Here is a 23,338-nt window from a genome sequence, read left to right as displayed (position 1 = left end):
GGGCTGGGCCGGCCCGAGCCCTCAACCCTAACTAAACCCGATCTTGACTCAGGGCTAGAAATTTTCAGCTCTGACCCGCCCCGCCCTCAGGGCCAAATATCTCAGCACAAGCCTTGTTCGGGCTGACAGGGCCAAACTTGCACCCTTATCATTGATGTAACTCTATGTTGCTTGCTTAGAGACCACTCCCTATGTTTTTATATAATCTTTGGGGGCGGAAGTTCTTTGTGTAGCAGCGCAGGCTGCGTCTAGACACATGAACTGCCCATTCAGGGGCAGGGTGGTCATTGTGCCCACCCTCATGTGTTTGGGTGCAGCCTGCGCTGCTACACAGAGAACATTTGGCCAATCTTTGAAGCCCGATTTGCCAAAGGAGCCCTGGTTTGTAAACTTTCCCAAAAATTTTAAGGGAGAATGTTCTGTGTGCCACAACACAGGCTGCGCCCATGCACACGGGCTTGCCACTCAGGGGCAGGGTGGTCATTGCGCCCATCCCATGTGCCTGGGCGCAGCTTGCGCTGCGGCACAGAGAACAGCGCCCCAAATTTTAAATAGGTTCCGACCGATTTGGCATTCTAACCAGGTAGCGTTTGTTTTTCCTTTTCAAAGCTTGTTTAATACCCGCCAACGCAAGAAGGAACATAACCCACACAAAACCCTCTTCACAGTTCCCTTGACACGACAAATCTTCCCGGCAATCCAACTATTGCACTTCTCTACAATATTTAGTCTCCAATCTCCAAAATCTTAGCTGCACTGACACCTCTTATGTTGTCCGATCTATTCAAATTGGAACATGTCGAGGGAAGAGGAGATTGTTGTCAGGGATGTCACTAATGCTGGCCTTGTTCTGAGCGACCGCATTAGCAGAGATGTTTCTGCTCAGATCGACCTGGAAGAGGCCCTTGAAGCCGCCAGATGCGCAAGCCATCCATACTCGTCTCATCCTAGAGAGGTGAATTTCGAAATATTATCTGAAAGTTCAAAACGAAAGAAAATAAAAACTAAGCATATTCATAACATCACATTGATGCATTATCGTGTGCAACTGTTTTGTAGGTTTTGGGTTTCTGAAATATTTTCTGGTCTGTAATTCCCTTCAATTGGGAATCTAAAACCATAAATCCTATATTGATTAGTTTTTACATCCGAATTAGTCAGTAATTTCTTAAGGGTGTAAAGTTGCTCTGTTTAGACTTTTAAAATTCATGATAGATGCTTCTTTTGAATTTAAGCTAATGAAAATATTATTGTCAGAACTAATGGCTGCTGAAAACAACTTATATACACCAAAACAAAGTCTTTGCTTTTGAAAATAAAAACAGCCATGGCAGTGTCATTGTTCTTGGCCTAAGGGAGTAGTAATATCTATTTGATGCATTATTGTCTAAGTGCCACATCAATAGGGGTTGAATCATGACTTACAAGGGAAAAAATTCAACCTGGAAAAATATAAACATATTACATACTCTTGGCTATACCCATCCTTTCTTCAATAATAGCGATTCATTGTGAAGAAGAAAACAGTATGAGGGAGGAAAAAATGGTAGAGTAAAAAGAACCTAGACAGGCGCATAGAATACAGAATCCGACAGCATAAGTTCTGGCATGCCTGAAGACCATATTTGATAGTTAATACAAGTTTGAAAGTATACTAGGACTAAAAATGGCTATATTTTATTCCACACTGTTGCATAAGCAGTCTTGACTGGATTCATCCTTGAATGTACCTCTCATCTCTCTCTCCATAATTGTGAGTGAATATGGCTGGGAGGGAATGAACAGGCATATTGGGCTTTTTGTAATATTCAGTTCAGAGACTGGGGTCTTAATGTAGACCAGTCACAAGTGATAACCAATCCACAAGAGGATCGCAAACTTCTGGTCCAGCAACAGTAAATACTTCGATCGGTTCTCAGATTTGCAGAAAATTTCAGAACTGGTGAATTACTGTTCACGTGAACAGTGATTTGGTTGATATGTGTATCTTCTGTTTTCCTGGTCCTAGTTGGAGTCCTAGTTTCTAATTATGTTAAGTCCTAAATCTACTGTGAGTTGTTAGTCTTAGTTTCAGTTTGAGTTGTTAGTTCTAGTTCTTTTCCTATTGTAACTTGGAATCCTATCATGATTAGGAATTCCTAATCTGATTAGGAGTTCCCCTTTCTATTGTAATTTGAGATTATAAATACAAGCATTATGAGGGAGACTGATAAGTTAAACATTTCTCTCCTCTTCCTCATCTTCTTCTCTTTCTCTTTTCTTCTCTCTAGAGTTATTGGTTACAGGTCCTAGGTTTTCTACATGGTATCAGAGCTATTGTAACCAATACTAATTCTCTCCATAATAGCTGTTTTGAGAGTCGTTTTAAGTTTTTTGGTTTGAAGAAGGAAACCCTAGTTCATAAAAGAAGAAGAACTAGGGTTTCATATGATGAATCATACATATTTGATTCGAAGGTTTGTTGGTCATGGTGTTTATTATGCCGTGTGGATTGTCTGGTTTTTGCTATCGATTTTGGGGTTCTGAAATCGCTGAATATGGTAGTCGATTGTTGATGGCGTTTTGATATTGTTGAAACCCCTTCTGTTTGATGTTGAGGGGTTCATTGGTTCTTCGATTATTGCGGTCCCTGTTATGGTTTCTGATATTTGTTGGTTCGAAGGTTCGGTCGATGGAGTATATGCTGTCTCCTGGAGTCGATTTTCTGCTTTGCTTGCTGCTGCAGTAATTTTTTGGAGGAGTTACACTCAACTTCATCAATTAATGGTTTGAAGAAGTTCTTTTTCCTGCGGTAGTTGCTGCCCCTCTTCACCTGCGTTTTTTGGAGTCTCTATTCCCTTGAAGACCAAGTCTCTTTTTTTGCCTTGGAGATTGGTTGTTCTTATTGGAGATTCATTCCAACAGCCATGGACAGCATCTATCAAAGGTTTTCACTCTCTTGAATCGATTTCTCCAAATATCGAACTATTTTTTTTCTGGTTCTTCTTTGACTGGCTGCATCGATCACTTGCTGGTTTATGGTTTCTCCCTGGTTTCGATCTGAGCTGCAACTACCGCCACGGCTGATTTCAGAATCACCACTTCAACTCTATCGTTACTCTCTGGACTCAATATTGTGGGAATCAATAGGCCCTGGTATTACGTTACAACATCTTAAATTTCTTGAACCAAGCTTGCAAGAGTGAGATCTATTAACTGAATCATGTTGGGTTTCCGCTGGATTTGCTGGTTCTGTTGAGTCGTAAGGAAGAAGTTAACATCCTTCTTTATGTTTCCTTTTATTTTATCACAACTTCCTTTGATTTGCTGAATCTATTTGCACTTGTAATGCTCCTATCGATGCTAATGTTGCTGCCTGCGATTCAAATTTCGTATTTGATTTGTATCGTTGCATCTGGAGGAGAATTTTGGAGTTGTGGCTGGGTTTCGTAAGGTTGAAGTCGATGAGCGGCCCCTGCCGCTGCCGCTGGTTCCTCTTCTTCCTTGGTTTCCGCTGCTGTTTGGAGCCTTGAGGTTGAAGACGATGGGTTCTCCATACTCTTTGGTATTTAATGCTCCTATTACCCTTCCTTAATTATTACCCATCCATTTCATGTCTATTTACATCTTGCCATTAAGTTTTTCTCCTTCCAAGTCTGTCCCCCATTTATAAATCTAATTCTCTACATGACCCATTACTTTCTTATTTACCAAGGGACCCTTGCAAAATTCTGGTTATTTATGGAACTGCCATTCTTTTTTGATACATTCCCCTATTTGACTACCCAATTGACCCTTAAAATTCTGGTTTATTACCAGTTTGCCCTTTGGCTTGGTTTGTATTTAAAAGTGGATTTCCACCAAATTACAGCCATGCCATCCTTTTTTCCAACACCGTTCCCTTTCAATAATTCTAATTCCCTTCATATCCCCTACATTTGGCCTATTCCCATAACCCCTTTGGAAGTTAATGGTTTCTCTAATTTATCATTTCTTCCTTTTCCATTACCCTTAGCACCTCTTGGACAATTCTGGAATATTATGTTTTTGCCCTATCTCTTACATCATCTTTGTTATGTCCACGTGTACTACGCGTGAGGGGGGGATTATGTACAATACACTTGCAGGAACATTGGTGCAGAACATAGAAGATCAGTTTTCTCCAACATTGCCATTGGGTATCCTTCGTTATTGGGTTGAGTTTGCCGTAAGGGGGAGATTGAAGTATTGAAGAGTATTGAAGATAGTTGGTTGTTGCCTATTTGAGGACTTTCAGTTGGGTTGATACAGTATTTTTTCCACTCGCTGATTCGGTTTTTTTTGGAAGACATTCCAATCCCGGTTTGCTGATTATGTCTGTCCAAGTTTTGAAGATCTATTTTTTCAAGTTCTTGAAGGTTTATTTGGGAGCTGCATTCATATGTCAAGCTGGATTCTGCTGCACCTTAGTTTTTTTTTTCCATTTTGTTCAAGTTGGGCATTAATACCTTGTATGCGTCAACTTGAGGGGGAGTGTTAGCATTATTTGGAGTTCTTTTTTCTTTAGTTCAAGCTGGATCTTCTTTCCTTATTTATTTGTATAATCCAGCTTGGGGGGGAGTGTTGAAGTACTGTTCATGTGACACTGTTCACGTGAACAGTGATTTGGTTGATATGTGTATCTTCTATTTTCCTAGTCCTAGTTGGAGTCCTAGTTTCTAATTATGTTAAGTCCTAATAATACTGTGAGTTGTTAGTCTTAGTTTCAGTTTGAGTTGTTAGTTCGAGTTCTTTTCCTATTGTAACTTGGAATCCTATCATGATTAGGAATTCCTAATCTGATTAGGAGTTCCCCTTTCTATTGTAATTTGAGATTATAAATACAAGCATTATGAGGGAGACTGATAAGTTAAACAGTTCTCTCCTCTTCCTCATCTTCTTCTCTTTCTCTTTTCTTCTCTCTAGAGTTACTGGTTACAGGTCCTAGGTTTTCTACAAGAACAATGAAATAAAAAACAAGAAATCAAAGAAGATAGGGTAGTCTCTCTCAGATTTGGGTCTCTCACACATGGGCTCTCACTTTATTTTGGTCTCTCACCAATGGCATCTCACCATACTCTCTCACCATAGTTATCAAGGCGGGAAGGCGACTATGGCATTTTAGAGGGTCAAAAAGCAAGGTGACACCGCCATAGCAGCAAGGTGCCGGCCATGGCGCCCAAGGCGACCAAGGATTCTGGCCTCCATGGCGATGCCTTGATAACTATGTCTCTCACATAGCAAAGCATAAAGCTATGTTTTTTTTTCTCAATCTTATTTATCAAATTCGTATACCAGGCGGTAGCCCTTTACAAACTTATATAGAAGACTCAAAAACAGACTCAAACCCCAAAAAGGAACGGCCTAACCCAGTCCTTAACTAATAAGATAACATAAACTAACTAGGAAACTAAAATAGTGAAAGAAATTGATTGAAAACCGGACTCTAACTAAACTAATGAAGTAAATCCCGTTTTCCTACTTTCTACCCATATTTTAGGCCCATTAAATTGTCCCATTACGAAGAAAGTCCATGGGATCAAAGCCCCAACACATACACAATCCAACCCAAAGCTTATTTCCAATAAAATAAGCCCTCTAGGTGACTTATCTGCATCAGGTCTTCTTAAGTCATGATACATGATCTGAAGCGTTTTGACAGATGGATTGGGGGGTGGGATGGAGAGGTGTACCTGTGCCTGTGGGTGTTTTTGGGTTCCATAGGTATATCTGTTGTTTTTTTGTGGTTTCTAAGGGTGCTGGTGTTGGTTGTGAGCTCTTTTATTCCTTTGTTCTTCTCCTCCTCTTCTATCTCCTTTTCTACTCTATTAACAAAATTCTTATATGTTGTTGCCAATAAATAGAACTATGGAATTATATAACTATTTTAGAATATTTTTTCAGTCAGCCTCTTCCCTATTCTGCAGTTGTAGTGATATGCTATTAATTGAAAATCTAGTGGATTAAGATGGGTTCTGAACCTGGGTCCATGGTGTCAGTGCTCGTGAACATTGCCATTGTTCTGTTTACATGTTTTCTGCCCCTGTTTTTTTTCTTGACAATTAACGATTTGCCTGTTACTCTGTTTAGTTGTTTGTGGTGGTTTCGACTGATGTCACATATGTGTGAATGGAGAATTTTATTCTTTCTTAAGCATCGTCCTTGTTATTATGGATATTTAGCTGTTTTTTTGTTGTGTTTTATTTTTTATGCTTATATGATTGTTCCAATTGATCTGATCACTTAGTGGTTATGCCATTGAAGACCTCTAGGATGGTTGGAAGTAGAAGCTGTTTCTCACATTTTACTTGTGTTCATTCCATTGTAGTGGCCTCCTTTGGTTGAAGTGGTGGATACTTTGGAATTACCTCCTGTACTGACTGAAAGATATAATGCAGCTGGTGGGGAAGGAACGGTATTATGTGGAATATTTCCAGAGTTACGCCGAGCATGGGCATCGGTAGATAACTCTTTATTTCTTTGGCGTTATGATAAATGGTGAGATTTTCTTTTGGATAGCAGGTTTGGAGTTTTATTTTCTTAGAGATTTTTCTGTCCCATTGAAAATAGTTAAAACTATTGGCCTGTAATCTATTTGATAAATTTTAGGTATTCGATGATTGTTCAATTATTCAAATGAATGCTCCAAGAAGGTATACTGGTAGAGCCCAGCTTCTACATTGACAAGATATAGATCTTGGTCATCAACATTTCGCATGTGCAAGGGACCTCTGGAAAGTTGGAACCAGGATCAAGGATGATTTCATATTGCCAAAGATGACAGTTTGAGTTCTTGGGAAAAAAGCAGTTTTTAACTTTCCTGTTATACTGCTCATTCTAAACATGGTGCTCCCATTTACTAGGACCTAGAGATTTGGCAATTGGAGGGTTTGAAGGGTTCTACCTGATGCATATGCTCCATTAAAAAACCAATTTTACTTTCTATGTTATATTTCATTGAGTATTTTATCTTGCAACTTGAAGACCATTCCCGTTATTGCTCTAGTCTAGTTTTATTATTCATACCTTTTGTTTTGTTTCTATGGTAGAAGTCCCATACTGTCCTGAAGAAAAAATCTATTTTCTCATAATTCTGAACTATCTTTCGAACGCACTCTTCCCCTCTCTCCCCCTCCCTTGTTTATATAGAATATGAGATGAAGTCCAAATTCAATTGCAACTGATAGTCCAAAAATGCCTGTGGTGACTAGAGAAGTAATATGAGGAAGCTTCCTGCATCGTGCAAATTTTGACATTTGAGTTTCGGCCAACTCCAGACTATAGCTAGTCTAAGATCTTATCTTTCCGTGCTCATGCTTGAAACTGAGCAATGGCTTCTAGTTTTATGTGCATGCTACTTTTGTTCTCTAACATTTTCTGTTTCCTTCGTTCTCTTTTTTTACCCACATAATGTTCCTTTTTCATCCAGGGATGGTCAGTGCCCTGAATACTGTGGCGAAGAACAAGCCATTTGTGCAGTGGGCCTGGCCAAATCTAAGCCTGGCATCTTTGTTGAAGCCATCCAGCGTCTCTTAGTCCTAGCAACTCCTGTTGAGGTAGGTTTCATCCATCAAAAAAAAAAATGTTTAGGTAGGAAAGAATATTATTATTATTTTATCCCCAAATCTTTCTGTTGTTATTCTTTTGACTTGCTCTCTTTCCTGTTTGTGATTTTAGTTTTTCTGTCCATGGGAATAACCTCTATGGCATGGATTTTCTGTTTACTGTCTTTATAAATATATATATATATATATATATTTATTTATTTCAATTCTAAATTTTTGTAGTTCTTTTGGTAACGATGCTAGTGGTTACTGATGAATCTTTCTTTATTGTGGTTAGTTGGTTCTTGTAGGAGTATGCTGCAGCGGGAGAGGAGATGAAACAGATCCATATGCTGAGGTTTCACTACAGCCCTTGCCAGAATATACAATACCATCTGATGGTGTCACAATGACGTTTATCACGTGTACTGCTAAGGGTAATATTTTCCTGGCTGGCCGTGATGGTCACATTTACGAGTTGCAGTATATGATTGGCTCAGGCTGGCATAAACGCTGTCGTAAAGTTTGCCTTACAGCAGGTTTAGGAAGTGTTATTTCTAGGTATTTGTTGCTACTACTTCATTGCTTGGTCTGTATCTATCTGAGTATATATAATGGTTTAGTTAGACTTGCTACTATGTTCTTTTAACCTTAGACAGGCTGTGCTGGTATTGCAGGTGGGTTGTACCAAATGGGTTTAAGTTTGGAGCTACTGACCCCATTGTTGAAATGGTTGTGGACAATGAGAGACACATTCTCTATGCAAGAACAGAGGAGACAAAACTTCAGGTATTTGATCTGGGGGAAGATGGTACTGGTCCACTTAAGAAAGTTGCCGAAGAAAGGAAATTGATTGATCAGAGGGATATACTTTATGGGGGTAGACAGTCTGCTGGATTTGGAGCCACTAACCGGGCAGCAAAACCATCAATAGTTTGCATTGCACCTTTATCAACTGTGGAATCAAAGTCGCTACACCTTGTTGCTGTTTTATCAGATGGTAGGAGAATGTACCTTTCCATTGTTTCTTCTAGTGGGAACAGTGTTGGAGGTTTGGGTGGACTAAATACCGCTTGTCAGAAGCCATGTGGTTTAAAGGTTGTAACAACCAGGCCATCACCTCCTTTAGGGGTTACTAGTGGGCATACCTTTGGAGCCATGTCTCTTGCTAGTAGATCACAGCCTGAGGATCAGACTCTGAAGGTAGAAGCAGCATACTATTCTGCAGGCATTCTTGTACTTTCTGATTCATCGCCCCCATCCATGTCCACTCTTCTCATTATGAACAGGGATTCAAGCACACAGTCATCTCTCCCAGGTAGTTTCGGGACAAGTTCAAGGAGCTCTCGGGCTTTAAGGGAATCTATATCTTCCTTACCTGTAGAGGGCCGCATGCTTCTTGTGGCTGATGTTTTCCCTCTTCCAGAAAAAGCTGCTAGTGTGCACTCACTGTATTCAGATTCAGAATCCTTTGGATTTGAAGGTTTAGGAGAATCATGTGAGAGACAATCTGGAAAACTTTGGGCTAGAGGTGACCTAGCAATGCAACATATTTTACCAAGGAGGAGGATTGTCATATTTAGTACCGTGGGCATGATGGAAGTGGTTTTCAATAGACCAGTGGACATTCTGCGAAGGTTGTTAGAGTCCAATACACCAAGATCAATATTAGAGGATTTCATTAATCACTTTGGAGATGGAGAAGCGGCGGCAATGTGTTTAATGCTGGCTGCAAAGATAGTACATACTGAAAATATAGTAACCAATGCTGTTGCTGAGAAGGCAGCTGAAGCATTTGAAGACGCACGACTGATTGGAATGCCACAACTTGAAGGTAGTAATGCATTTTCAAACACAAGAACTACCCCTGGAGGCTTCAGCATGGGGCAGGTCGTTCAAGAGGTTGAACCTATTTTTTCTGGTGCCCATGAAGGACTTTGCTTGTGCTCATCAAGGTTGCTTTTTCCTGTGTGGGAGCTTCCTGTTATGGTTGTCAAGGGAAATGTAAGTTCTGCTGCCGGTTTGGAGAATGGGGTGATTGTTTGCAGACTTTCTGTTGGATTGATGGAAGTCCTTGAAAATAAGATTCGTTCATTAGAGCAGTTTTTAAGGTCAAGAAGAAACCAGAGGAGGGGACTCTATGGTTGTGTTGCTGGTCAGGGAGATGTAACTGGTTTAAATTTAGGACTTGGCGACCAGAGCATGGTAAGAAACTTTTTTGGTGCTTACTCCCGAAACATTGAGTCAAGTGATGGTGGAACAGCTAATAAACACCAGCACTATCCATATAGTCTTGCAGAATTGGCTGCCATGGAGGTAAATTGTAATCTTTGCTTGGGCTTTCTGATTCTCTAATAGGTGTTTGTTCACTTTTGAAGTTCCATTACAAATTTCGGTTTGTCATATTACAGGTGAGAGCAATGGAATGTATCAGGCAGTTGCTCCTTAGATCCGGTGAAGCACTGTTTTTACTCCAACTTCTTTCACAACATCATGTGACTCAATTGGTCCAAGGTTTTGATGCCAGTCTGCGGCAGTCGTTAGTTCAATTGACATTTCATCAGCTAGTTTGTTCTGAGCAGGGTGATCAGCTTGCGACAAGGCTTATATTTGCTCTAATGGAGGTAATTCGTGAGTTAGCCATTTTGCAAACTACTTGAGCAAATCTTGTAAGGACCAACTCTGGTTTTTAGCATTCCATTGAATACTTTGCTGCATAGTTGTCAAGGTACTGCCTAGGCATCCAGGCGCCTTCTTGGGTCCAAGGCGACAGCATACCTTGTTTGATGTAACCGCCTTGATGCTTAGGCGTCTCCTTGTGGCCTAATGACAGCAGACCTTATATTATATGAGTTTTTTGGCACTTCACAAGTTTACGTTGTGTTTATTGCTCTGTCTTTTGATGAATATGCTTTTATTATATTCTATCCTTTGTTTATTATGTGTTAGTTTTCTCATATTAGGTCATTACTAGTATAATTATATCATATTGTATTGATATGGCTTCTATGTTGCATATAAGCATAATTATATAAAATTTTCATTGCTGTATTACATATACTGCACACCTAGGCGCCCCTCCAATTCCTTGGGTTCCCTAGTTGCCTTGACAACTGCTTAGCTGTTTGCTTGAGTATTTGTTAGCTAATTGTTAGTAACATGTTAGATTACTATGTTTTAAATTTCAAGCACTATTGCTTCGGGATTAATGCCATTTTTTCCCAGTATTATACTGGTCCAGATGGGCGGGGGACAGTGGATGATATCAGTGGGAAGTTACGGGAAGGTTGTCCAAGCTATTACAAGGAGTCTGACTACAAATTTTATCTTGCTGTTGAGTGTCTTGAGAGAGCTGCAGCCACTGCTGACTGTGATGAGAAGGAGAATCTATCTAGAGAGGCTTTTAATTTGTTAACTAAAGTTCCAGAGTCAGTGGATTTGAGCATCGTATGCAAACGATTTGAAGACTTGAGGTCCGTTTAATCTCAATGTCTAAGACTGTGCTGTTCATTTATTGCCCCTATTCTTGTATTTTTACTGGTCAAGACATAAAATTAATGGTTTATGCAGATTTTATGAAGCTGTGGTCCGTCTAGCACTGCAGAAGGCAGAGGCTCTTGTTCTTGCAGGTGATGCATTCAATGAGCAAATTGAAGTGAGCATCCAAGAAAATGCCCTAGCTCAACGTGTGCAGTGCTACGAGATAATCACCAATGCTTTACGTTCTCTGAAGGGACAAATTGGGTCACAGAGGGAATTTGGTTCTTCCACTACACCTGTTGGGCAACCTATCCTCAATAAAGCCTCTTGGGGCAGATACATCCGCCAAATTGTTCAGCTTGGTGTCCAGTCACCTGACACAGCATTTCATGAGCATTTGTACAGGGCAATGATTGATCTGGGCCTTGAGAATGAGCTGTTGGAGTATGGCGGTCCTGATTTGGTGCCTTTCCTTCTGAGTGCTGCCCGTGAGCCAATACAAGAGGTATTGACTGCTTTAACTTTTCTTTGAAGATTGAATATTGAAATGGAGGACTTCATTCAGTGACTCTGTGATCGCCCAGGCAGACCAAATCTTGAATATTTGCTCTCATCTTGAGATAAATTTCGTGCATCAATAGACTTCTGTTTCCACTCATATTACTTATTTGAAAGTTGGTCTCATTTGTGTCTGAAACCTGAGATTCTTTTGAATATCACTTTACATTACCTTCTATTTTCTCATGCCTTCCCCCATTGTCCTTTTCTAGGTTCAGCCTGTTTTGGCCATAACCTCTGGGGCTTCTCCTATGGATCACTCAGGGTCACTGCTTACCGCTAATCAAGTCAAGTACTGTGAACTCTTGGCACGGTACTATGTATTAAAGCGTCAGCATGTCCTTGCAGCTCGTGTATTGTTGAGACTTGCAGAAAGACACTCCTCTGATGCTGTTGATGCCCCTACACTGGAACAAAGGTGTCAATAAAATATTTAGCTTCTACTTTTGAAATTCTTGAAATGTTATTCTGTTCCCTTCCCTCATTTCTGTCCTCTCTCTCTCTCTCTCTCTATATATATATATATATATATATATATATATATATATATATATATATATCATTTTATTTTATATTGCTTTACTTTTTGTGATTTTTCTAACTACATGTTTGATGATCATCTATTTTGTTCATCTCATTTCATTCAAAACAGGAGTCAATACCTCAGCAATGCGGTTCTGCAGGCAAAGAAGGCAAGCGATAGTGATGGACTAGCAAGTTTGGCCCGAGGTGCTTTTGATGGGTTGTTGGATGTGCTTGAAGGCAAGCTTGCTGTTCTTCGATTTCAAATCAAGATAAAAGAGGAACTGGAGACTATTGCCTCAAGGGTAGAAGCTTCGTCTGGTACTTCTGATTCTGCTCCTGATGACCCTTCCCCTCAGAGGAATCTGGTTGCTGATGTCAATCTCGCAAGCACAGCACGAGAAAAGGCCAAAGAGCTATCAATGGATCTGAAAAGTATCACTCAATTGTACGATGATTATGCAGTTTTATTTGAGCTTTGGGAGGTTGGTTTTCTCTTTTGGGGAAGCAAAGCATTAAGATTGTTAATTTTCAGGGTTTGAAGGTTCGTGTTTTGACCGGAACCTGGCTGGAACTCTGCACAGTTTGGGGGTCAAATGGCCATATTTTGGTCCGAAACTTTAGGGAAACCCTAATTAAGTATCTCTAAACATATTGGAACCTTTAGTTTATAAAAACACACACCCTAAAATAGTAGTTTGATTTTGGACCCTAGGTTGCTAGTGTGTGTCGTACCTTGCTCTGTACTTTCTCTAATATAGCTTATTTTACACATTATTTAGTACTAGAAGTCACAAAATTCAATGAAACAACAGAAATATGCATTAGGAACATAGTTGTCACATTGTCTTGGCAACCCAAGGCATTGGCGGGGGGCTTGGAAGCAAGGCGAAACCACCAAGGCGTACAAGGCGCCACCCACCTAGGACCAAGGCGACACCTTGATAACTATGATTAGGAATTTAGAAAAACATTTAATAGTACACTTACAAGTAGTCAGTCAAGTACAAGTGTACAACTGTTACTCCAACTCTATGTTAGTATATATAAATTTCCGGGGAGCCTCAAAACCTCTAGAAGATTGTTTCCGTCGACAAAACCATTCCCCCCAAATCTATCACAAAAGACGGTCATGTCATGGTATACCTAAAGAAATGCTCAAAGTCCAAACATAGTTTTAAAACTCGTTTTCGGTAGGCCATTTCAGTCAGACCAAAATTAGCGAAATGCACGAAATTGGCTAAATTTTGCCAAAACAGTGTATTTTTTTGCCAGAATGTGTCGGGGGGCAAATGATCAAAATGACCGAAATTTCGACAAAAAAATGAGCGAAATGATTGAAATTTCGCCTAAATAGTGCATTTTTTCTCACAATGTAGACATGACATAAATGACTGAAATGAGTGAAATTTCGGCAAACATTGTTGATTCTGGGTTTGCCTTGAAATTAGCAAAATTGCAACGAGTTTTTGAACTATGAGTCCAACACAACAACCTGAAATGTGTCATTGTCGACAAACTTCAGGCAACCCAACCTAGGATATAAATCACCAGGCTGAGAAGACGATGCAAATGTGGGCCTACTGTAGCTGCTTGGTGGACCAGGCTGATATGATTATTGCGGGACTGGGTATGAGAAGATGCTATCCACAAAAGAAGACCCACTCTATGACTCTCATATGCAATGGGGAATGAAGAAGACGTATACTGCTCATAGCCACAAGACCCACCATATACGGCAGTGGAGCCCTTTGTGGAAAATGAGGGTGCACACCATTGTCCTGGCTGTCCATACCCACCATATCCACTACTCTTTCCAAGCTTTCGGCCTCCAAGTGTGTCAGACAAGCTCGTACCATCTATCTCCATGCTATCCTCCATAATTGGTCTGAACCGAACCGACGGTGCAGGCCTCTCGAGTAACCTGAATGTGTGGGGCCACGTGCACCATGGTCAACATCCTGTGTAGCATTATGATCAAATTGAGTCTCTCCTATGAATCAGATTGGCTCTAGCTCAGGCTCCACCTCTGTCTGGCATAGTTGTCACGGCGTCACGGCGATCCAAGTCGGTGGAAGGGTGTCACGTCGATATATCGACATGTCGCCCGCCATGGCGTTGCCATGGCGAGCATGTCGACCATGTTTAATTTTTTATTTTCTGTATTTTTAATGTCATTTAGTATGCTATAATATATGTCCTATAACATCAAAAATCAACATGAAAGTGTACTACACTACTACTAGTATACTATGCCACTATGGTTTAATTCATGAAAGTGTAACTAATATCCATTAGTGTATATGAAAGTATGAAAAATTGAAAATATAGATTAACCTGTCAAAATATCGACCGATATGCCAACATATCATGGTATGGCGTCCATATCGAACGATATATTTACATCCACCATGGCATAGCTCGATATGCCACCTCTCCCAGCGCCAGGACGCCATGGCGACGCGCCATGACAACTATGCTGTCTGGTCGTACTCCTCTTGAAGGGATGCAAATCTATGACCCCCATCATCATCATTATCATATCGACCAACAGACTGGGACAATGTGCGAGTGTGGCCACGGGAATGCAATCAGTCGATGTCCTCATCATCCCCACTAGGTTGAGACCCAAAAGGTCGGGGTGTCTGTGAGTAAACTCACCTCTTGAGAAGACATAAATTCGTTAACATTGGCACCCATCTGACTAGTAATCTCTGGTCGGGCCTACCACCAGGCTGATCCAGTACGAGGTCACCTTGATCCCTAACCCACTCGTAGAGGGGATCCTCTTCATATGAGTCCTCCTGGAAGATGTTGAGCTCGGTTGGGTCTTCATCATTTCCATGCCCATGTGTATGTGCTCCATCTTCAGTCTCATGTTGTAGTGCACATACACCAAGTGCTCTAGCCATCTGTGACCCAATCGATTCCCCCTCTTGGAGTGCATAAGTGAAATGTACTCTGGTTACGCTTGCATCAGGAAGTGGAACATGTCTGTGAGAGTACCTTAATAGCAATCTTTCTCAAGTTAGGTGTACACTCTTATATATCAACCACCATTCACCTGCATTAGATTATTCTTGGTAATTGATTATACTTTGTACATACTTATATGAATCGCACTACCGCAGTAGTGTCCCGACTGGACTTTGCAACTGCACGACTTAAAGTCCCATCTGAATCCCTGAAGTTTTTTATCTATGCCCATTTCAAACATAGATTGGCCTACAGTGTCTAAATATATAAAAATTGAAGCCCCAATTATTAAATATTTATTTTATTATTTGTAAAAATTAACTTAGGGAAAAAGGGTATACCCCAAAGTTTGAATCTTCCACAAATCTTGCTCAAATGCAGCAAATCATCCCTGTAGATGCGTTGTAGTAGTCTCCAACACTTCGTTCCACCAAGAAATGTAGGCGATTTGACCAAAAATACCAAATCTGGGGGGGTTTTTTTTTCTGGAGTTTTTCCACTCTTACCTGCTAAACCAGTCAAAACTTACAAAATAAGTCGAAATTTCGACCCATTTCAATCGAACAGTGTTTTTATATGCACTGTTATTACGAACTATGTTTATGTTTATCTTTCACAAATACTCATGTACTCTACTATGATGGGGTTTTCCCCAGCAGTGTGGCAGTCTGCTATTCATCTCATGGTTTTATTTGCTAAGGCTGCCTATTGTTTAATTGGCTATGATGAAGACTAATAGTATCCTTTTGTATTACTGTCTGTAATGTGGGGGGGTAGTGATTTCATCAGAAGATGCATCCTACCATTAATGGAGAAAAGAAAAACAATTGCAATACTTAGTTCTTGGTCCACTATATTTATGTTTCACGTGTAATTATTGCTAACCACATCATTTGATCTGTCTGCTGGTGTTCTAATGTATTATTTATTGTCCTGTTGTTTGATGGCCACAATAAGCTCATCTGTTAGGATGCTCTCTCTCTCTCTCACACACACACACAGAATTTCTATCTTATTTCCTTCAATATCATACTACCTACTGCTTTTGTCAAGGTTTTTTTCGGTAGTTTTTTTTTTTCCAATGTATATGCATATATTTAATTGTACTATATCTTCTGCTGGAGTATCTCTTGTTCATTCCATATTTGCTTGTAAAATCATCTAATTGTTGATATTCAGGCATGGTTCATAAAGTTTGACAATTTCTTCGACATGCTATTCTGCTCACAGATATGTTTGGAAATGCTCTACTTTGTGAATTATTCTGAAGATGCTGATAATAGTATTGTCAGAGAGACCTGGGCCAGACTGATTGACCAAGCTCTTTTAAGGGGTGGAATTGTTGAAGCTTGTGCAGTGTTGAAGAAGGTTGGTTCAAGTGTTTATCCTGGGGATGGAGCTGGCTTGCCTCTAGATACACTAAGTCTGCACCTTGAGAAGGCTGCACTGGTACCATGTTTAACATTTACTGAATGGCTTCATGTAGTTGATGTTTCCTGAACTTGCTAATGGTGAAGTTGTGATTTTCCTCTGATATTGTTTATGTTGATTTGGTGTGTTTTCTGTTTGTGAATATGTATGTAATGGTTGCTTTCTATTAATAAAGTGCATATCTGTTTTTGCAGGAGCGATCTGTTTCAAGAGCTGAACTTGTTGGAGATGAAGATGTTGCAAAGGCTCTTCTTTCCGCTTGCAAGGGTTCTGCTGAACTTGTGTTAAACACCTATGACCAATTGCTATTGAATGGAACTATATTGCTATCACCAAACCTCAAGTTGCGCCTTCTCCATTCTGTGCTTGTGGTCCTTCGTGAATGGGCAATGTCAGTGCTTGGGCAGAGAATGGGAACTACTGATACTGCAGCTTCTCTTAATCTAGGTGGAGCATTATCCTTGAAGAAAACTGCTGTCATAAATCGAGGTGTCTGTGATAAAATCGCTAGTGCATCCAACAGGTATGGTTCTTTTTCTTTGCTCTGTTTAATTTCCTGAAGTACAGAATTATGTTTGCTTTCCAGGTTATAACCATGTTAATTCTACTTCTAGTTCTTACAACTTCTTCTGATAAGTTTCTCTTTGTATTTTGTTTAGTAAATATACATATGCTCTGCTTCTTCACAAACTGTGTAAAGTGGCTAACAGTTCTTCATAGAGTTTGGGTATCAATTGAAAATATAGGCATCATGTTCACCCTTCTGATCTTTGTCATATTATGAACATGACTGAGCATTAAGGGTGGGCATTGAGCAGGGTGTGCAGGTTGGAGGGTGGTCAAGCCCAACCTGAGGTATAGGAATTCAAGCCCAGCCACGTCTAATGCAACCTGAGGTTGGGGATTGTTGAGCTTGAGCCCAACCCAATCAAAGTTAATTTACCCACATCTGGGAGTGGTTTTTCTTAGGTTGGGTCTGGCTTAAGTAGGTTTTCAATTTTAATAGGACACATGGCAGACCGTGGCAATAAATGAGGCCCATTTACATTGATAGTTTGATACATCATCATCCTACACAGAGCCTAGAACAATCCTTGAAAAGTAATAAATCCAAACTAATAAACTCCACCACCATGGGCATTTATAGTAATTAGTATCATTACATGGCACATGTATGTAGTATCATTGTGTAGCACATATATGTGATCTATGTAGTAAAAACTTAGTATCATTATATAGCAGTATAGCACATGTATGTTATATTTATGTATATGCGTACACAAAAGGCTTGGGATTCCTTGGAAGTTGGAATTTTTTAGGGTGCCTTGTAATGCAGACTCGATCCTGAGCCAGTAAAGCCAACAAGAGATCAATCACAACAGGATCGCATATAGGGACAAACCAATATTAAGAACATGAATCTCCTAACACTTTTTTTTTTACCCTACGAAAGAAGAAAAGGAAAAGGATATGTTGGCTTCTCACCAACTGTTGAGAAAGGGCTTTCACCAATCTCTAGTCTTGGCATCCCACCAAGGTTTCAGTTTCACTACTGCATTCCATAGTAGAGCAGTTCTGAATCCCGCAGAACCATGCTCTGTCTCTCATAAAACTCACCCAAGCTCATGGCTAATCTTTTCTCAAATTGTTCATAGTAGGTATGATTCCCTACTCTTTATTTATAGCATCATAGAAATAAGAAAAATAGGAGACCCTTATATGTAGTAGGGAGAATCTCCTACAACTTAAGTGTTCTTCAAAATAGAAACTAACTACTTAATCCTGTATAGGACTTAAATCCCTAATATTTAGGTTTATAGAATTGGCCCAGTACAATAGTAAACTCAAAAATATTAAGCCCATGACCCATATAACCCATTAGATACTCAAAATTAAACATATTAGTCCATTCTTGGTTTAGTTTGATGGCTTGGTTTGCTGCTGGCCTTCTTGTTCTTCCAGACTGCATCACCTTGGCCAAGCCCAACCCAATTGGACCTCATGTTTTGTTTTTTTCAGTTCAACCTTGTTTTGGAGATGGACGTAGGGGGTGGGGTTGGGCTAAGATGGGTCTGGGTCAACCCACACGAGTAGTCACCACTATGGAACATCTTATCAACCTGGGCTGTTTGATTGATGGTCATCTCCTTACTTGGATTTCCTTCTCTTCATTTCCACGTTGCTCAGCTCATCCATACATACATAATTTTAGCTTAGACCCTTTTTTAGGTGAATAAAATATTCATTACCAAAGGAAAAGAAAATACAGGGAACCCTGCAAATTAGGGAGCGAGAAGAAAAAAACAATGCTACAATACAAAGGCAAACCATGCCCTTTAGGGGGGGGGGGGTGCAGCAGGGAAGAGTGAAGGCCCTAGATGCTTGTTCTTGGGGGAGTTGACACAGCGGGTAGAAATCCTTGAAATTTTACATGACCTCAAAGGTGATGGAATCCATATCTGACGGAAGGATCTGGAATTGGAGGACCATTTCCTAAGATTGCGCTCCATCCAAATATGGTGGACATCTGCTCCGAATGCAGGCTTGCCAACCATGTTGCATATAGACTTCCTCACAAAGGTCATGTCCACCCATATCCATTCTCTCTGGAAGGGAGGATCCTTCACCTCCTTGGACAACATTTATCAAAGATCCCACTCCAAATCGAAGAAAAGAAGGGACACTCAATGAATAGGTGATCAATATCTTCAAGAGCGTTTCAGAAAAGGAAGCAAGCTGGGGAGACAGATTTGTCAGTGGATGAGAAAGGATTGCGTTGGGAGGCAGTTGGATAGGGCTCTTCAAACACAGAAGCTATGGCGGGGATTATGGCCCTTGAACCTGTGGGTACCGCGACCTTCGGAGCGGGGCTTTGAAGCCTTCGAGGTCCCTTGGCGACAAGGGGGTTTGGGATCATGATATACATATTAAAATAAAATGAGTCGCTACCTAGGATTTGGGCCTAGGACCCAATGGGGGTAGCCCCATCTAGGGTGAGTGGAAAGGGCTACGAATGATTCCATATGGTTTGGTCAAAGAGTCTAGATAAGTGGTCAAGTTACAAGAGTGGGAAGGTGTTAGCACCTCATCTCGCCCGGTTAAACCGGTTTTTCTATTAGATGCTTGATTTCGAATATTCTCCCAGAATAACATAGCTTATATCAACATGCAAGGCTAACATATAAATTGATCATCCTGCATCAAATACATAAGAAGAAATTAAACATACTATTTTTATAAGTAAAATTTGCTATTTACACTAAAATGAGTTAATTTAATATTCTATATTGTGCTAAAAATGAAGGACCAAACAGAAATGTATACTTGAAGTCAAATCTAACAAAGTAAAAATGAGAGAAAAAAGTGTTACCAATACAAATGCAAAGTATTGAGTATCTCACGGTTCAAGTGGAGATGGACAAACGACTTACCGCTCTTTCGTTAGACAAAGTAACGGCTTTTTCGGGAAATTCAGGATTCAAGTAGAGTAACGGCTGTAAAAGGGAGTTTTGCTACTTGAACTTCGGGCAGAGTAACGCATCACGAGGGACTTTAGGAGCTTATTGCTTGAACCTCGGACAGAATAACGGCGTCATACGGGACTAATGGGGGTCACCTAAAATGATATAGGTGGAAAAAGTGATAGAAATGGGGTAAAAGTGGATGAAAAGATGGTACAAAGCTCAAATAGGGAGCGAACAGAGTAAGGGTTGTGCGGATATTGAATCGGCATGCAACAAAAGGCCAAAACGGGCTAAAAAAGGACTCATAAGGGCTCAGAGGAGGGAAAAAAGCCTTGGGGCATGAGACCATGGCACTCCTATGGCACCCCCCAAAGTGGGGGAGAGGGCCCTCGGCACCGGCGGCACTGCCCAAGTATGAAGTCGTACATTGGCGCCGTTGTCGAGACCGTACACCTCCTGGGCGCCATGGCCAGGCCCGAGTGCTGCCCAGCTCAAAATGCCATTGGGGGGGGGGGAGGTTTGGTGTTTTTTTCCGATTTTTTAAGGCTAATGAGAGGGATATTCACCCTCTCAACACAAAGGATATAAGGGGGGTGGAGTGAGCATGGACCGGTACTGCCCAGGCAGCTTGAACAATAGAGGTGAAGTCAGGATGAGAGGTCCACATATCAATGAATTTGAAGGATTTTGGGCCAAAGGAGGTATAGGGTTGAATGAGGATAGAAATGGGGCTATGATCCGAGATGTCAAGGGCTTCAAAGTTGGCATGGGAAGAGGGAAAGAAGATAACCAGGCCTCATTGACCAAAGCTCTATCCAGCTTACAGGCAATCCTGGAGTCGCCTCATCTTTTATTGTGCCAAGAGAATTTCAAACCGGACCATCTTAAGTCATTCATACTGATATCATCAAGACAATCATTGAAGGCTTCCACTGAAGAAACATCAAGATGGTCAATAAAATATTCGGTCAGAGCGGCTCCTGTACAAGGAGCTAGGTATTATAATGTAGCAGGTGAGTCTGCCGTTTCAGCTACTACAATAGTGTATTCCATCATCCCACCTTTCCTAGAAAGTAGTCACTACCTGAGCCACAGAAGATGCTTTTTGACCAATAGCTACATAAACACATTACATTTTGCCCTTTTTGATTGAGAATAGTATCTGTGGCTACTGCCGTTTTACCCGTCTGTCTCCTAATAATATTTATATTAAGAAAATTATATTAATAGAAAAGTTTTCCTAATAATATTAATGAAATTAATATAACCAATAAATATATTTATATAATAATCATCGATTTTATAATATAATCATTCATTTAAATTTCTATTTTATTTCATATCAATTTTATATTTATTAAATTAAATAATTAGCGGTATATTCTAAATATTCTATTTAGATCTTCATAACCATAACGAACAACATTGAAGTCGCATCCTAGACCCCAGGGAAGGGCCCTAACCTGCAAAGTAATACAGTGGAGCTCTCCCCAAAGGATAGCCCTCTCCTTGGGGCAGTTAGAAGCATAAATGGCTGTGAGATTAAAAGGGCTATTACCTTGAACATCAGAAATCTTAAGGTGGAGGAATTGAGGGGAGGAAGACTGCAACAAGATCTGGATTTTGGAAGGGTTCCAGAGAAGCCAAACACAGCCGTTATTTTTAGCTCTTTATTTTTTCCTCCTTGAGAAGTGGTTATTGTTATTTACTAGCAAACCATGATACAGAGTCCCTAGTGAATAACATCACACATTATTTTTGAGTCAATCCTATCATGGTCACTTTACCAAAAAAAAATCCTATCATGGTCTGGTTGAAGCCATTCCCTGTCGTAAGGTTCCTTCATTCCAAACCTACTTAGAGAGCATGCAGTGTAGTTATGTTCTTTATTGACATAAGTTACGATTTAAACTTAATAATAAGCCCAGAAATCTCCAAAAAGACATCTACCCAAATCCAGGGCTATTTGGGTATATCAAAGCACTGGTAGCTGTTGACATTGCTTTTCTTTCCCTACTCAAGCAAGGAACTACTTGCAGGTTCATTTCTCTGCACAACAAATGTAGAGTGTAACTTGTTTGATGCCTCTGTTATGGTATAGTATAGACATTTGGGTCCTGCCAAATAGAACTTGCAGTTCCTTCAGCCTCCAATTCCATTTTCTTTTTTGACTATCACCAGATGTGTGTGAAAATTCAACTTATGTACAAATTCATGGCATAATTTGGATTGTTGCCATACCAAGAGTAGTAATGGGAGGGAAATTTGGCAAGAAATAAAAGAAGTCTGATCAGTTAATGAAAACATTTCCATGGTTGTGTGAGCAAGACAGGGAAATCCAAATTCTAGGTTATCCATTGGTTTATAAGAAGTTGCACCATAAAAAAAAAGGGTTGGGGGGGGGGGGGGTTATAGATGGTTAATATGCTTGATTTTGTTTAGTTTGTTGAGTAAATGAACTTCAGTAGGGTTGGCATCTTTGGTTCTCAATTTTGTCATACCTGGCTTTAATGGAAGATGTTTAAACTAGCATTCTTTCCTGTTGAATTTGGTATGGCAGGTATTTGACTGAAGTGCGGTGTTTAGCTCTTCCACAGAGCCAGACTGAAGCTGTTTACCAAGGTTTCCGAGAGCTTGAAGAGTCACTGCTGAGTCCATTCTCTTTTGAGCGGTTTTGATTTTAAAGTAAAATAATTTAAATTTCCGTGTAGCATAAGTCCAATAAGAAGTTGTTTTCCGATTTAATTGATTGAACTACATTCCATCTGATGAGTTGTGTAAGAGGGAATAGAAATTTTGATCAGGCGAAGCATGAGGTGCAAAAAGAAAGAAGAAAGATTTGGTATTGGTGTGTAGTTGCAGCCAGGATTTATGGTTCAAACTTTTCCATGATAAAAGGAGTTTTCTTTCTGATGCGCTAAAATTCGATGGAATCTTTTGAGTTCTATGTTTAATCAACAAACTCATCCCTGTGAGTCTGACTACCTGGGTGACAACTTGCTATGTGGCACAGATATGCCTATGTGATGAGGTGGAACAAAACACAACTCAGACATTTCACTCAGCCTATTGGAAATTAAGGGTTTCTTATGCTATAACTTTGCTGCTCTGTTCTCATATTCATATACCGTATCCACTGGTAAAGACGAAGAATCATAATGAAATTAGATTCAGATCCAGGAACAGAAAATAATGGCGACAAAGTTGACCTAACTGCTTACCATTTCCACAGACTCTGCACTTCAGGCCAGGCCTTGCGGCTCTACTTTGTCCTAGGGTTTTTGCTTGGCAACATGTAACCTTTTCTTGATGGTTTTCACTCTACTCCAGATATCAAATGTTTGGTACTTAACTGATACGTCAAAA

At 40.2% G+C, this 23,338-nt stretch overlaps 1 protein-coding gene across 2 annotated transcripts; it reads left to right on the top strand.

Moving 5' to 3' along the window:
- The first annotated feature begins 784 nt into the window (after window positions 1-784).
- LOC122644611 (nuclear pore complex protein NUP155-like) lies at window positions 785-22,812 on the top strand. Of its 2 annotated transcripts, none has more exons than XM_043837990.1 (13): window positions 785-955; window positions 6,326-6,495; window positions 7,427-7,553; window positions 7,840-8,102; window positions 8,219-9,857; window positions 9,953-10,165; window positions 10,767-11,014; window positions 11,112-11,526; window positions 11,798-11,997; window positions 12,232-12,586; window positions 16,308-16,526; window positions 16,703-17,031; window positions 22,533-22,812. In XM_043837990.1, exons 1-13 carry the CDS (start codon window positions 797-799, stop codon window positions 22,648-22,650), a joined length of 4,455 nt encoding a protein of 1,484 aa, XP_043693925.1. In that variant the 5' UTR covers window positions 785-796; the 3' UTR covers window positions 22,651-22,812. The 2 variants fall into 2 exon arrangements, with proteins under 2 accessions (XP_043693925.1, XP_043693924.1); XM_043837989.1 differs by having other exon boundaries at window positions 11,792-11,997.
- The last annotated feature ends 526 nt before the right edge of the window (window positions 22,813-23,338 follow it).

Source organism: Telopea speciosissima, chromosome 11 (assembly GCF_018873765.1).
Source record: "Telopea speciosissima isolate NSW1024214 ecotype Mountain lineage chromosome 11, Tspe_v1, whole genome shotgun sequence".
In the NCBI taxonomy this organism is placed as follows: Eukaryota; Viridiplantae; Streptophyta; class Magnoliopsida; order Proteales; family Proteaceae; genus Telopea; species Telopea speciosissima.
The sequence above is the reverse complement of the archived record's forward strand: the minus strand, read 5'-3'. Positions and strand labels throughout refer to the sequence as shown.

Coding starts and splice junctions, on each gene's coding strand:
- LOC122644611 (XM_043837989.1), top strand. CDS start 797: ATGTCGAGGGAAGAGGAGATTGTTGTCAGGGATGTCACTAATGCTGGC. Junction 6,496..7,426: donor CTTTGGCGTTATGATAAATG/GTGAGATTTTCT, acceptor TTTTTCATCCAG/GGATGGTCAGTGCCCTGAAT. Junction 10,166..10,766: donor TTATATTTGCTCTAATGGAG/GTAATTCGTGAG, acceptor ATTTTTTCCCAG/TATTATACTGGTCCAGATGG.